The 15,573-nt window shown below is 32.6% G+C and overlaps 1 protein-coding gene across 13 annotated transcripts in view; it reads left to right on the forward strand.

Annotated features, from left to right (window-relative positions):
• The first annotated feature begins 1,502 nt into the window (after nucleotides 1-1,502).
• The window catches only part of LOC145278012 (RILP-like protein 1), a 188,812-nt gene continuing 174,741 nt past the window's right edge, over nucleotides 1,503-15,573 (forward strand). For 7 of the 13 annotated variants that reach the window (XR_013868274.1, XR_013868272.1, XM_080130272.1 and 4 more), the window contains exon 1: nucleotides 1,503-2,154. Coding sequence is in view for 8 of the 13 variants with exons in the window: in XM_080130272.1 (XP_079986398.1) it covers nucleotides 1,804-2,154 (351 nt within the window). In the remaining 5 variants the exon portion in view is untranslated. The remainder of the gene's footprint in view (nucleotides 2,155-15,573) is intronic. The other 6 variants (XR_013868277.1, XR_013868275.1, XM_080130264.1 and 3 more) reach the window with 2 other exon arrangements.

The following is a 15,573-nucleotide window of genomic DNA, read 5'->3' on the forward strand; positions in this document are numbered from 1 at the left end:
TTACTTTAAAATAAAAGTAGGAAAAAAATTTAAAATAAATCAAATAAAATTGCAATAAATAATTTTAATGCAAACAAAAAAGTTATTAATGTGAAAATAAAATCTTAAAAAAACTTATCAAAAAAAAAAAAATAGGTGCTTCTTCATCATTGGGGCAAGGTTTTGTAGTCAAGAAATAGAGTTTTCAGATAAAAAACAATGGTTTCAACTGATTTATTTTGTCAATTCTAATAAGTTACAATGGTAGCTTCCAAATTATGCAGTCAAAATTACACAAATATTATTGAATTATTAAAAAAATAACTGTAATCGTGCTAGCAGGTGAAAAATTGCCACCATCATTGTTTAATTCAAACGGCAAATTATCTCCCTGTTGAACTCTCCTGTGTTTTACGATCGTTTTCATCAAATTCTATTTTTTATTTTCTTTAATAAAAATTTTTCTACCTTATCAATTTTCGTAATTTTCTGATATAATAATCTTAAAAATACGAGGAATATGTAGATACCATTGTTTTCATGTGAAATCTAGTTTTTCGATTTCAAAAAATCTCGTCCCAATTCTGTAGAAGCACCAAAATATGTACTGGGTAATTTAGTTGAATGTTTGAATTTTTTTTACTACTTAATACTTTGTAATATCGTTTTCTTACCACAAAAAATATTTAACAGATAATTTAATATGCTCCAAACAAGTATTCTTTTTTCTTTTCACCATTCTTTCAATACTGATCGCAAGACTGAACAAGAAAGAAAAAATGAGAAAACCTCTATTAATCTCCTGAAAATAACAGTTAATTTCAGGAATTTCGAAAGTGACACCAACCATTGTGACGTCAGTAGAAAAAAGAAAGGCCTCTTTTTACGAAGGCTATGTCCGATCGGTATTCTTTGCTTTTAAGATTCTCGTAAAGTTAATTAAAACGTAAAATCCCTTTACATTTTAACCAACATTGAATAGTAATGAATAAATTTCATTTGCATAATAAAGTGGATGAAATGTCAATATTTAAAATCAAATTCATGCCTGTAGTAATTGAAGCCGTTGGAATTATAGCAGACGACAAAATTTGCACAATAGTTCTTTTGTTTTGGTGGGTTTTTTTTTTAAATCTTGTTAATAAAACCAACACATTATATTTTTAACCCCCCCCCGAAAACTTGGATTATAATTGCAAGTGGTTTGAAATATTTAAGGAATTTCTGCTAATTTTTATACTCAGTAAAAAAAAATATCAAAAAAAGCACCAAGCAGCAAAAATATGGCGTCGTAGTAAAAAAAAAAAAAAGAAAAAAGATTATTTTAAAAACATTAGTTTATATTATTATTTTTCTTCATTACTTGTGAATAGATCATAAATAAATAAATAATTATTAAACTAATATTGAATAATGAATTAAGATTAATGACGACAACCTGCTTTTAGATCGCCATGGGGAAAAAGTACCTAAGCAAAGAGTTTATTTTATCGTAACCGGAAGTGACGCATATATATTGCGTTGAATCACATGATAAATAGTAGGAGGTAAGTAATAAGGAGAAGGGAGAGTATAGATTATAATCGGAGTAGGAGTGAGAGGGTGGATAGCTTACTAGTGTCGTTAACACGGCAAAAAACGGAGAGAGTATACACTTGTGTATACGAAGTCATAGTGACCATATCTTCCCTTTTGTAATTGTATTATTTAAAATAATAAGTACTATATAACAATTTCTTGACTCGACCCCCACGACTCTTTTTAGGGTGGTGGTGTGGAGGAAGAGCACACTCGACCTTCTAAGGGAGCGAGTTTTTAATACATATGGATTCGTCTTGTATGATAGAGACCATTCGAAGAATCAGAATGACAGACGAACATATTTTAACGGGCGATACTGACATAATGGAAGGTGGTGGATTCGCCATCTCCGTGACCGAGGTCTACGACCAGGCCTCCGGAATCGGTAAAGAACTGGAGAAACTTATTGAATGTTATGGTTCCGAGGCGGTCACTGGCCTCATGCACAAAGTGGTTCGATCCCTAGAACTCTTGGAGGCTTTGGCTTTTCGATATGAGCAAGAGAATAGCGAAATTGGGGACCTTCGTTATACAATAAGTAGATTGGAAGCTGAAAAGTTGGAAAAGGCCCAAGAACGGATTAGATACGAAAGGGTGAGTTACTGTTTATTGTTTCCCCTAGAAAAAGAATTGAGAAACCCTTTGTTTTCTTGTTAAAGTACTTCTTTGGCTTGTCATATTTTCGTTTGAACTTGATAAGCGCGTCCGCGTCATTGTCGGTGAAAATATTTTCCCGGTATTAAAAACTGCTACAGCGTTCGGGTGTTAGTCATCATTTTTACCTATATATTAATGATATTTTGAAATAACTTATCGCCTTTACGTAATTTTCACATTTTTATTTACAATTAATCTATTTATTTAGCATAAAATTCAGCAAATTTTTAAGTCTTATTATATATAAAAAAAAAAAAAAAATTGCGAAGTTAAATCCCCATTCTCTGTGCATTCAAGTTTCTTAAATGTCATTTTAAATCTCTTGATATTTAAAAACAAAATGAATCCGGGTACTTTTGCAGAGGTGTCGTGCTGAAATATTGTCATTAAAAAAAACGGTAAGACTATACAAACACCGTGACAGCGAATTAACCCTAAACCTAACCCTAACCCTAAACCTAACCCTAATCCTAACCCTAACCCTAACGCTGTCACGGTGTTTGTATAATAATACCAAAAAAACATTCTTAACATGGGGAGAGGAGAGTTGCCTAACTATTCTGTACTTTCACCTAACGATTTAATAAACAAAAGATACTGTAAAACTTGAATTCATCTTGAAAATGCTATTAAAAAAAAAAAATAGCACGGGGTGCCTTTCGCACAAAAAACCTCTGTAAACATGGAGTTGAAGAAATTTGAAAATTCTCTGCATAAGTACCTGAATTTGAAGAATTAATTTGAAAACATTTAAACAATGGAAAAGCCATTCACAAGTTTAAAATATGCCACCCCTTATTTATGGCTTTATTTATTTGTTTTTGGAAGTTATTTACATTCGATACTTATGCGCTTTTATTACCGTGCTGAAATAATAACCATATTTAGAAAGCCCTTCTTAACATGGGAAGGGTGTTTTCTAACTATTCGGCGAATAGTCTTCGCTACTTTCACTTCACCATTTAATCTAAAAGATATCGTAAAACTTTAATTTAACTTAAATACTATTTTTAAAAAATAGCGCAGCAGCAGTAGCAAAGGTGCACCTGCATAAGCACCTTACATTCAATTTTATAAAGAGAAATTTAGGGTGTATTTTACAATCCACAGATGTACGAAATAGTTGTCAAAAAACAAATATATAACAAATAAATGGGCGCTGTTTTACTATTTATCATTGTTCTGAGGGAGACAACTCTTTTTTACTAAGATTCGTTCATTCTTTTTCATCTCATGATTTAGGACGCTAATAATGCTGTCTGCAAGTTTTCACGAACTTTTTTTTTTTTTTTTTTTTTAGGGGCGGTATTCAATTATAGAACTTGTATAGTTTTTAACAGTTGCTTCTGCAGTTTAATTAACCGTTTTCCCCTAAATGACGCAACGCGCCATTAACCGAGCAGAAGAACCGTTTAATCTTTCACAAAAATTCTGTTTACATTGTGGGGAGGGAGGGGGGACGAAAAGTCTTTTTTTTTTTTTTTTTCGATTTTGGACTAAAAAAACATTTTGACCGCTTTTGAATCCCTGGGGAGGCAACCAGAATTTTCCCATCGTACGTTTCCAGATGTATATCGAAACTTTTGGGTAATTGTCAGTAATTTCGGAAAAAGATTCTATGTCCTGAAATGTACTATTTTTGTCCATTTTTGGGCTAAAAATTACCATTTTTGATCCTCTGGGGACGAAACCACAATTTTCCCAGGATAAAATGTTTCCAGATGTATATCCATCCATCCATGTGGCCTTGCTTTTGGGTAATTTTCAGCAAAATCTAATGGTCGGAAAATATTCTAAGTACCGAAAACTACTATTTTTGGCCATTTTGACCCCCTGGGGACACAACCAAAATTTTTATCAAATCCGAGAATGTTACATTTCGTCCCTTGCCTAGTTGTAACTTCATGCAAAATTTCAGAAAAATGTAAAGGGTAGTCATTGAGAATTTTTGGAACGAATGGACAAGAGTGAATTCCAATATCCAAATCTGACTCAGTCGATGGACTAATAAATAAAATAAAAATCAGTACTTATTTTTACGTCTCCACTAAATAGTTGTCGACTTCGTGTACTTTCCATTTACTTTTCAAAATCGAATTAACGTTAAAGTGTATCTGTTCTCATACTATACGTAATCTTTTCTCTCCTCAATCAAAGAGAAATTCTTTTAGATTGCAATTTTTCCCCCCAATCCGGAGTGCTCCTTTTGGGGGAAAGATGGATTTTCCTCGAATTAAAAACCGACAACTTATTGTGTAACTCTATCGTTGAGAGGCAATTTAATAAGAATCGCATAGTAAATGGTAAAATTGCAAAATAATTAACAGCCGAGGCGAGGCGGACCCAAACGAGCTTTCTCCCCCTCCCGTAAAATTAATTCCTTTTTACGTTTTTTTTTTTTTTTTTTTTTTTTTTTTTTTTTTTTTTTTTTTTTTTTTCTGCGGATTATCGTCGATAAGACTTGACTTTCATATTAGCAGGAAAATGTTTTAAAGTGTATTTAGTGACTTTTAATGTGGGGGATCACTTTTCAATTATAACGTTCTAAAATTGATACCCCACTTTGCGGTCAATCAGCACGACTCTCCTTAAGGTGTCACGTGTCCGCCGTGGTGTAAAAATTTATAAGGAAGAATTTAAAAAATTGTAATTTTCAAACTGAAATAATTTATGAACGAACAATTTATAAGGAAGACTGAGCGCAAAGTGGGGTATCAATTTAATAACGTTATAATTGAAAAGTGATTCCCCCACGTTAAAAGTCATTAAATAAAACTTTTTCCTGCTAATATGAAAGTTTGGTCTGTTATCGACAATAAATCGCAAAAAAGATAAGAAAACGTGAAAAGAAATTAATTTTACGGCAGGTGGGGGGGGCGCTTTGATATTCGCTGATTATTCTCATTCCATTAGCCATCATCGAGTAAAAGTGTTAATTTGTTTTTAATTCTTAGGATTAAACTCTCCTTCTCTCTTTTGGAAGACTCGCTTCGAATTGATTGTTAACCACCGTTACGTCATAGGTTCATATGTTTCCAAAGTTTAAAAAGATTCACCTGAAGACTTACATCGGCCGAAACGTTGTGAATGTAACAATTAAAATAGTCTAAATAATACAAATTCGTTTAATTTGTAGTAAAGATGTTAGTTTTTTTGTATTTGTTTTTTAAACAGTTGAAAATGTAATTGTCTCGGTGAGGAATGTCACCTGGGGTTGGTTGTGATTGTGGAAAAAGATGAAAAATTAGTTTCAATATACAATCAGTTTGACATGATCAAAAAGTCTGAACTTCGCCATCTTTTATATTATTGCTTAGTAAAAATTTACTTGTTGCTAAAATTGTACAAATGTTCATTGAAATTGGGTACAAACTCGCCATCTTTATACAAGTCGAGAAAAAAGCTAGCTAAGAAAAAGCGACCACTCACTGGGTGAACCTGAACGAGAACACCCCTCCCCAACATCTCATGTTAAGAATGGCTTTCGTTTTCTTTTTTTTTTTTTTTCCAAGAGATTATTGATTGGGTATTAATATACAGGATGGGGAGTGATTCTTGTTTAGATCTGCCGACCACTGAAAATTATAGTATATTTGAAATTATTTATATGAAAAATAATCGTCATGGTGAGTTAGATCTTCGTGGCCCTTGGAAATTTTTGAAATGGTGTAACCCTCGTCCCTCAACTGCGTTTTTCTTGGCCTGGGTAATGCTGAGAAAAGCGTCTAAAACAGAAGTATCATATCGGGCATTTTCTTTTCATTAAAATGAAAAATGGTTGCGACAGTGATTTCACCGTGGTCATGAACTTAAAATCATTTTGAAGACTTTAAACTGTCAATTTGAAAGTAATGTCATGTCAGAATGAAAATTTATACGCCAAAAATTAGTTTTTATTTCGGTGCTTGTACACAATACGAACCAAGCTAAATCGACTTTTTGTCGAACTAAACCTGAAACTTGAGGTTGAGTTAGTGTTAAAAAAAATCGTATTGAGTAGAATATTTCTCTCAAAGGAAACAAGATACATTATTATAAATTTATTTTTTAATAAAAGACCGGCATTAAAAAGTAAAAAAAAAAAAAAAGGTGGGGGTGTTTCAACTTAGAATTACCTATTTGTGGGATATATTTAATTTGGTGCTTCTTCGGAATAAGAACGAAAATCAAAAGCCGCAAAACTGAATTTCAATTAAAACCATTTCATATCTGCTTATGTCGAAATTAGTAACATACCCGAAAATTATAAGTAGGAAATTAAATATTAATGAAAATTTAATTTTTCATTCATTCTACATTTGGTTAATTCGTCATCTTACTGTTTGCGACATCCTCAACAATTCTGTCCCTGAACACGATGAAAACCACAAACAAATCACAGCAGAAAATACTTTTTTTCTTCCTCCTCTTTTGAAATAACATTACATCACATGTACTGCGCACTTTAGCAACATACTTTCTTTTCGGGTGTGTTTTTGGGTCAAGTTATTTACTGTCAAGATTTTCTTTGTGTGAAGAAATAAAAGTAGGAAATACTGGAGTCGATGAAATCCGTCTTCGACGGAAGAATCACACGATAAAAACAAACGTATGAACGTTACTTAGTAATATATGTAATTATCTATCTCTTTATAGAAATCGCTTCAGACAAGGCATGAAGTCACTTAAGAGCTAAAAAAAAAAAAAAAAAAAAAAAAAATGATCAAAAACTAACCAAGATTCTGACCCAGAAAACAATTCTCCTTTGTCAGAAACATCGCTCGTGGAATGTGAGGACTAAAGGACAAAATAAGGGAAGCGATTATCTAAATTAAATCCATCAGAATGCATTTCAGTTTATTCCTAAACAAATTGGGAATTTTAATCATTTGTTAATGCTTGACAAAAAAAAGTGAATTACTTTGTGACCCTTCGAAGTTTGAAAAGGAATTTGGAAACATTTAAGCTGTCGAATAGTCACTTCTGATTTTAAAATTCTTAAATTTTTCAGATATGATTCAAACTGTGATTTTATAGATTAAAACCTTGATAAAAATTAGTTTTATAACACTTGAGTTCAATTGATAATTTTATGGCCAAACAATATCGCCCCCCCCCCCCCGTGTGTGTGTTTTTGTTTATTTTTAAATTATTTTTCTCTAAGCCTCCCCATACCCAGGTTGAAAGAACTCGTGTTTAAATAAGTAGGTGAATTGTCATGTGATTGTTATGAAAGTAGTAACTGTGTCATTGGTAATCTTATTTACAAACATGCAAAATGACCCTCCTCTGAATTTGAAATAACACTCCTTTTCATCTTCTACATTGATTTGCCTTTCAAAGTAATTATGTGTATTTAAAGAAAGTTATTTTGTAATAAAAAAAATATCTACTTGTTCCTTTTTAAGATAGCAATATATTTAAGATTTGCCATATACTTTATTTAACTATCAGTTCAGATATTGCTTAGTTGGTGGTCATCGTCCATTTTAATTTTTTGTTTTTTTTCTCTAAAGTTAAGATCTGAATAAATATCCACATTTTCAGGAAGCTGTTCTATTTTTTTTCGTTTGAAATTTTCAAATTAAAGTTTATCGTACGATTATTAGTTGTCGTACATTAATCATGAAATACCTGGGATCTTTATCCTTAATCCCCAAGTCAACAGATTAAATCATTCTTATAATGATCTGGTTCCTTTTGATTGCGGTGGGATGTTAGTTCTGTGCGGTTCTGGGAGGTCCACCCTCCCAGAAGGGATTAGTTAATTGCTAATCAGCTGAAGCGCCGAGGGGGGCTGCCCAGACACTTTTTACAGGTCAATGACCCTGGGGTGGGGGAGCTGACTTCTCAATCCCACTTTTCGACCCTATTCGAAAGTTCTTGCAGTGGGAGAAAACTAAACACCTTTGCCAGTCTTGTAGCTTCTTTGGCCGATGCAAAATAATGCACCAATATTTCCTTTTCTTAGAAAAGAAAACCCACACTTTTATTCTATGTAGTCGTTTAATCTGAAACTTTTGTTACTATATTATTATTGATGTGTTAATTTAAAATATTTTTTTTTTCACCTTAAACAAAACATTACCACTTGGACGTAAGCGACTACTAGTTGGGATCCAGTCTAACTGACTGGGGATTGTGGGAAGTTTAGCAAGATATCTGTTCACATTATATTTAAACTTCTGCAGGTTAGTATAGTCAGGGAAGCAGGAAACGGGATAAGAATACAAAAGTCTAGCAGTCTGAGAGAAGAAACTATTAGAGTAGAAGGTTGTCCGGCATCTAGCGACATCAACAGTGATAGGACAGAGGTTGGAGCTTGGTCGATAGTGTGGAACCAATTTAATTTGACCCTAGTAAGAGACTAGTGGTAGATGCACTAACCCAGATGAGGAAACAATACTCCATGCATGGGCGAATTGTGACCTTATAAAGATATAGGATGCTCTGGTGTGAGTAATTTTCTAGCATTAATAAAATTAAAAACGATTCTTTTTTTTTTTCTACTAATGTTGGTATATCGGCAATACTTGCAGTTGCACAATATACCAAATGCTTAAGGGGATCTTTAAAACTCGTACATTTCTGAATATCCATCCTTTTTGAATAAATTATATAATGTAAAAATTTACAAGTGGATTTAAAGATATTTGAAGTGTTTTCCCAAATAAGTGTTTGTATAAAATATAATTTGATTTTTGTTTAGAGATTGATAAAGTCCCCTCCCCTCCAATACATGTGGAAAATTGCAAAAAAAGGTAAATAAATTTTGCAAATTAGGCACAAGACCCTCAAAAGTGAGAGGGAGGTCAGTGGTCACCCACTGTTTATCTATTTGTTCACCACTGTTTCTTTCTTTCACCTTTTGTCTATCAGCTCAACAATCACCACAATACCACATTTACTCTTTGGACTACAATGAATTTTATTTACAAAAGATAAGTGCAATTTTATGAAAAATCAAGTAGAACATCAAAAACACTCAAAATTCCTTTTTAATAGTAGATCGTCTGCTGTTTTCCAGTTTGTTTAGAACTGAAAACAAGCAGTTCAATCTCTAAGTGAGAGCAAATAAAATAAGGTGGAGTTTGGGACTGGATACAATTTGAAGTTCTAAAATAGAATAAAAATGAATGGTCATCTTAGATCTATATGTAAAAATAAGAAAATAAAAATGACAGGACTCCCTCACTAAAACCTTAACTGAGGATGAGTTTCAAAAACGCCCAAAACTGTGTGCACCATGCTCAGAAAACATTCAAATTTGAGTCCTTTTCATATGTACAAGCTCGCAACTTAAGTTAAATTCTATGGAATGTAGCTTTATTTTTTTTTTTTTTTTTTAATTTTTTTCATAATGTTTGAAGAATAAAATCAGATCCTGGTGAGAAAAAGATGCATCCATTCTATCTATGACAGGATCACAAGAAACACCATTCGTCTCTTAGTCCATGTCAATCCAGTAGGCAACATCCAGCAATACCAACTGCTTGGGATTGATGAGTCATCATCTCACTGATATACCCACCAGAACGGCCAAAATTCACTTCAGATAAAGAAGGCACGCTCAACCATTTATTCTTCAGCCCTGTTACACTGCAAACAGACATTCGCTATGCTATGTCATGGAATGTCAGCTTTGTGTTAATCAAATTCTCAAACATGTGTTCTATTTTTGCGTAACTTTTGTTTGTTCCTGAGTAAGTAGTGAATGCAGGTTCCAGACTCTACTGCAAATTGACCATGGTTGTGACCTTTGCTGGTTTGCTCTCTTAACCCTTAGAAATAACACAGGAGTTCACTTTTGTCTATAATCGTCCTTCATGAGCTGACAAAAACCTATAGAAGTGGTGCTCCATAGGAGATTCTACATATAGATATTGTTATCAGTGCAACAGAAGGAAGTACATCATTTGACAGGTTGAAAGGAGCAGCTTATGGGTTAATGACAAAAACAAAGCATATGATATCTGATACTGTAGAAATGTTCCGCAAGTTAAATACCCATGGAACATCTTTCAGCTTGGAACTGGCTCAAATGCCATCAAACACAGAACATGATACAAGTCATGTCACAAAAGGTGCACCAACCTACTCCTGTTGTGTGTAGTGAATGCAGTTAATTTCATTTGCAATATCTGTTGAAATTTGCCTTCCATGGAAAGTTATAGGTGTTGAGAGTTAATAATTTGATCTACTTAGCAAACACTATTGATTCCAGTAGACAAACTGATATAAGTATAGGAGAACATATCTGCTATATGGAGGGTCTTCAAGCAGCTGTCCTAAATTTTACAGAATTTAGGGATTCCTTCCTATGTGAGATTGACAACATGTAACATATATTGAACCTGTACTCTTTTATGGCTGCAAATCGTGGTCAGCAATAAACCATCAGAACGACACAATCCTAGTTACAGTGCATCGAATGGAGAAAATTGCCAGTCTTGTTCTGTTGGCCTCCATGAGAAAGTATGTTGCACTATGATGTCTCTATTGGTAGGGCCACATTATTTGCCATCAGTTATCCCAAATGCTTCAAAGTGTGTTCCATATTGATATCAATGACCCAAAGCTGCTTAAGACATTTAGGGGATCAGTTGATGACTACCTAATCTTGATAGGTAGCAGAACTGAAAGGAAAAGTTGAGTTCACGAAACATCTAAATTCAAGCATGAGGCAGTATGAAAAATGAAATATTAATAATTAAAAGTATGAAAATAAATATCCATATAAATGTATGTCACTCAATTTATTTTCTCATCTTTTTGTTGCTTTACAAGGGTAGATAGTTATATATATATATATATATATATATATGCAATCTCTCTTCATAACTATGAATGCATGTCAAGTCTATACAAATGTTTCTGGTTATGCTCTATTTTTCTTTTCACATTTTATTGCAGCATGTATATACATGAACTGACGATACGTTTAACTTCTAATTAGTTTTAGATTTGAAAACTTCCAAAACAAGGAAAGTAACTGCTGATTTTTTTTTTTTTTTTTTTTTTTTTATGTATAGAATTCAATAAACTTGTCAAAAATGAAACAAGTTGCTATGTAGGGATGAGGGGGGGGTCAGAAATTTACACAGAAGAGAATACAGAGGCCCAACAGCTGCTTAATTTTGCTTTGAATTGCATTATTGGCACTTTCCTCCAGTTTAATCAAAATCGGCAGTGTAACAATTTCTGGTAATACCTGTATAGAAATGTCTTTCTGTTCCAGCTGAGAATAATGTCCAGAGAGAGAGATCATAATAGCCATTGAAGATTTTAGGCTAAAATATGATCACCATATAAATGTTGGTGCTCAAGGGTGAAAATTTTAATCTTCTAGTCAGCTTTTATAGAGAAAATTCTGTAGTCTTTGCACCATTTGAGTAGCCAGTCATTGAACTCTGTCCAGATGCCAGATATCATGTATTATGTAAGAAGCAGAGGGCTGGACACCATATTCTAACAGTCATCCAACAAGGGACATAAAGTGGGAGAAATTTAAGGAATGAGTTAGTAGAGAAAGCTTCTTTTTATTTTATTTTTTTTTCCAACCTGGATTCAATACTTAGATGGTTTATTGGATAAGTCAACTTTGTCTTTATCTCTTTGCGTAGAGCTGTGTTAGTCAGAAGGAGGACTTGTTTCAATATGGCAACATTTCTCAACATTGATGTACAAGTCCCATCCAGTATACCATTTTCAGGCATGTTGAAGGTCAGGTTAAATATTGTCAATTTCACTTCTACAGGCTACCAATTTGAAGTCCTCTGCAAATAGGAGCACGTTTCTTCCTATATGTCATTGATATAGAGTAGGAATCGACATAGCACCTTGGTGAACACCACTGCATGCATCCATCTCGGATGACATTGTCACTTATTTGAACTCTGTACATACAATCATCAAGAAAGAATGTTATCCACTTTATAATCGATTCATGGAGGCCAGAGGTGTTGAGTTTATGTAGAAATAAGTGGTGTTTGGTGGAATCAAAGTTCAGAAAGACCGTGTGAACAATATTCTCAGTCATTTATTATATTCATGACCTATTCTTCCACCATAAGTAAATTTGTGTAACACAAACCTTTTGGAATAAAATCATGTTGACATGGCAGCAATAGATGTAAGATGAGCCATGATTGCCTACTGTAGTAGAACTTTCATGGATTTGGAAACAAGAGAAGTGAAACTTTCTGATCTTTTTAATTCATTGGGTTTTCTTATTTTTGTGTGTGTGTGTGTGGGTTTTTTTTTTTTTAATTTTTTAGTTTAGTTTGAATGAAACTATTTCCTGGCATATAGCGATTTACTAATGTTTGTGTATGAAGTAACATTTCCAAAGCCTCCATTATTATCCAATCTCCCAACAAGGATTCTCACCATCTGACTACTTTGATAATCCATGACTATCCTTTCTTCCTACATTTCCTTTCTATTCATATAGTGCCATTTTACTTGCATGTTTATTTTTGCAGCCGTTGTAATACCTATGAATGATTTTATAAATTAATTACAATGAAGACTTTATAAGTTTTTTTTTTTTTAACAATTATATACAGAAACAGTCGGTGAACATCGTATGTTAAGTGCCCAAAAGTTTCCTGCTTGTATTTCTATGTAAAGGGATTACATTAAGTGTAAGAAACTAGTTCCTAAGATACTATTATCCCTATACTTAAAAAAATGAAAAAGTGATTTTTTGATTCTTACTAATGTTAAATTATGAGTTTTTGTATCGTGTTGGCATTTGTGCTTTATGGGCACTTCTGGTTGTGTTGTTTCTCTAGTCTGGAATGTTGTTTCTGTTGGAGTGTTTTACCTTGTGACATGGTCATTGAAATGAAACTGAGTGCATTTCTTTGAATATTCATCTAGGAACTGAAGACAAATTCAGTCAGTACTCTTGCTAATTTTCATTGCTCCATTTTGTAATCTAAAATGTGCAGTTGGTCCTGTGAGCATTGGAAAATTGTGCTGTGTTATCATGGTAACCTTTTTACTTGTAAACTTCAACGACGATGAATGGTGGAATCTTTGCAATTGTTTCTTTTTCATAATGCAGTTGTTCAATAGTTCAACTGGACCTTGAAAATTGTGGCTGATGAGCATTGCTTGTAAACATAACCTTATTAAATCAGAAACATTCCCTTTTGCTTTGAATTATGTTCTTTCCATAATTTGAATTTATCTGTCCACAAAACTACTTGATTTAGGAAACCTTGATTACATTAAATGACCAAATTGCTATTGTTGGGCAAATTCCTTGAATGTTATGCAAGAGTATTGTGATCTATTGTTACTGACCATTCCAGTGGGAATACTATGTTCAGAAAACGTTCCATTGCAGAGTCTAGTATATTACTTGTATTTGGACCTGTCATTTTGTGTAGGGTCATGAATTTGCTGAAATTATTTAATGCTTGAAGTGAAACAAACCATACTAACAACTTTCCATGCTCAGCTAAAGATATTGTACGGTTTTATAGTTTTGTTTGATTGTGCAGACAGTTCTAGCGGTGGTAGTCAAGACTGCTGGTTCTTGTACATTCACCATGCATGAAATGCTGTTATGGTAGTCTGAATTATTGTACTTGCACAGTTTATTGATATTACCATAGCATTATATTGGGATGCCATTGTAATCAGTTTTGTTTCATTTGTTTTCAATGTTGGGAATGCATTAAAATTAACATATTTTATGGAATGTACAAACTGATAATGTTTTCTTTGGCACCAGTATCTATTTTTAGTCACAGCCTATGGATTCCACTTCTGTTTAACAGTTATGTGAAGTTTTCATCTTGGAGATGGAGAATTATGCTACTAAATGTTAAACCTATTAACTCTTCCTCAGATCTTTTGAGTATTGTATATAGCATCCATCCAAACAAGGTCACAATATCAACTACAAGTGGAACTTATATGGAAATACACTCATATTTCCATACGAGTTCCTCTTGTGGTTAATATTGCAAGTTTTTTTTTTTTTTTCCATATATAGCTTTCATTTTATACACTTGACTTGGTCCGTTATCTTTTCCTTTTGCTCTGTGGTTGGCATTACTATGTGTTGCACATAAATCCAAATGCTGATCAAGAACATATTGGTGAGCCTAAAGCTTGTATAATAATTTCACCTTTTTTTCTTTTGCAAAATTTATAAATGTTTTTGTTTATAATCTTGTAAGTTAGTATGCTAAAATGTAATCCATTGTCATATAAATAGATACTATGCATAATATTGCATTTTGTCTTTGAGTAATGTGCTTTTAAGTGTGGATATGATTGACTGATGTTGCCCTTTGGAGTCAGTTATTGTCTAATATGGAACCGAATATCTGATCGGTTAGTTTCATGTGAAATACAAAGGATTTGAAGTTGTCATTCTTGGGCCAACAAAAGGCGGACAATATCCGGAGCACTTATCAAACATACAATATTTTAAGTGGAGTGGGATGAATTTGAATTATTACTGTAATACAAACACAAAATTCTGGTCTCAATTGAAATAATGTAACTTTCCAGCCACCAGATTTGTCAAATGTTACTTTGTCAAATGTTAAAATGAAATAGTCAATTAAAAATGTCAATAAATCTCACCAACAAGAGTAGATATTCTTAAACAATCAATTCAATCTATGCATTTACTGATGGTACTGTGATTTCCATCAGAAATAGATAAATCTTAATTGAATAAAGTTGTCCAGCCTTGAATTTAAATGCACCCTAATAAACAAAAAATGTCCTGTCCAGCTTGTAAAATTTGATTTCTTTAAATAAAAAAAAAAACGTACTTCATCAATTTACGTAATTTTTTAAATGTGACCTCTTTGTTCTTTGATAGATACGTGCATCATAAAGATAGTTTTATATTTTCTGATTTTTTTTTTTTTTTAAATGTAATGCTAAACAGGAACTGTAAATTGTCTCTTGAGGAGCTTTTTTTTCTTTTTTTTTTTTTTCTCCAATTAAAATTCAGCATACGATGGTGTTAAAATTTAAGTGAAATTGAATATAACTAAATTTTACATTTTTTTTCTTTTTTTTTGTCACCCTTCATTGTTATAAACAGAAGAAATTTTGCTTATTCTCTGAATCTTTCATAATAATTGAACAGATTTTATCAAATCCACCACTTAAAATTTTTTACTTTAATTCTTATACACTGAATGTTAAAAATTAATCTTTTTTGAATTGGCTTTTTCTAAAATTATAATCAGATTTTGTCTAGCTTTGGAGTATAATGGTCATACTTATAAAATTAGTGTAAAAAAAGTGACTTGTAATAAAATAGTTTGACATTAAAACAAAAAAAAACAAAAAAGTTCAGATAATCCTTCTACAATAGTTTCACACTATTCATATTTC

This window comes from Euprymna scolopes, chromosome 1, assembly GCF_053919585.1.
Source record: "Euprymna scolopes isolate OS-2025 chromosome 1, ASM5391958v1, whole genome shotgun sequence".
Lineage (NCBI taxonomy): Eukaryota > Metazoa > Mollusca > Cephalopoda > Sepiida > Sepiolidae > Euprymna > Euprymna scolopes.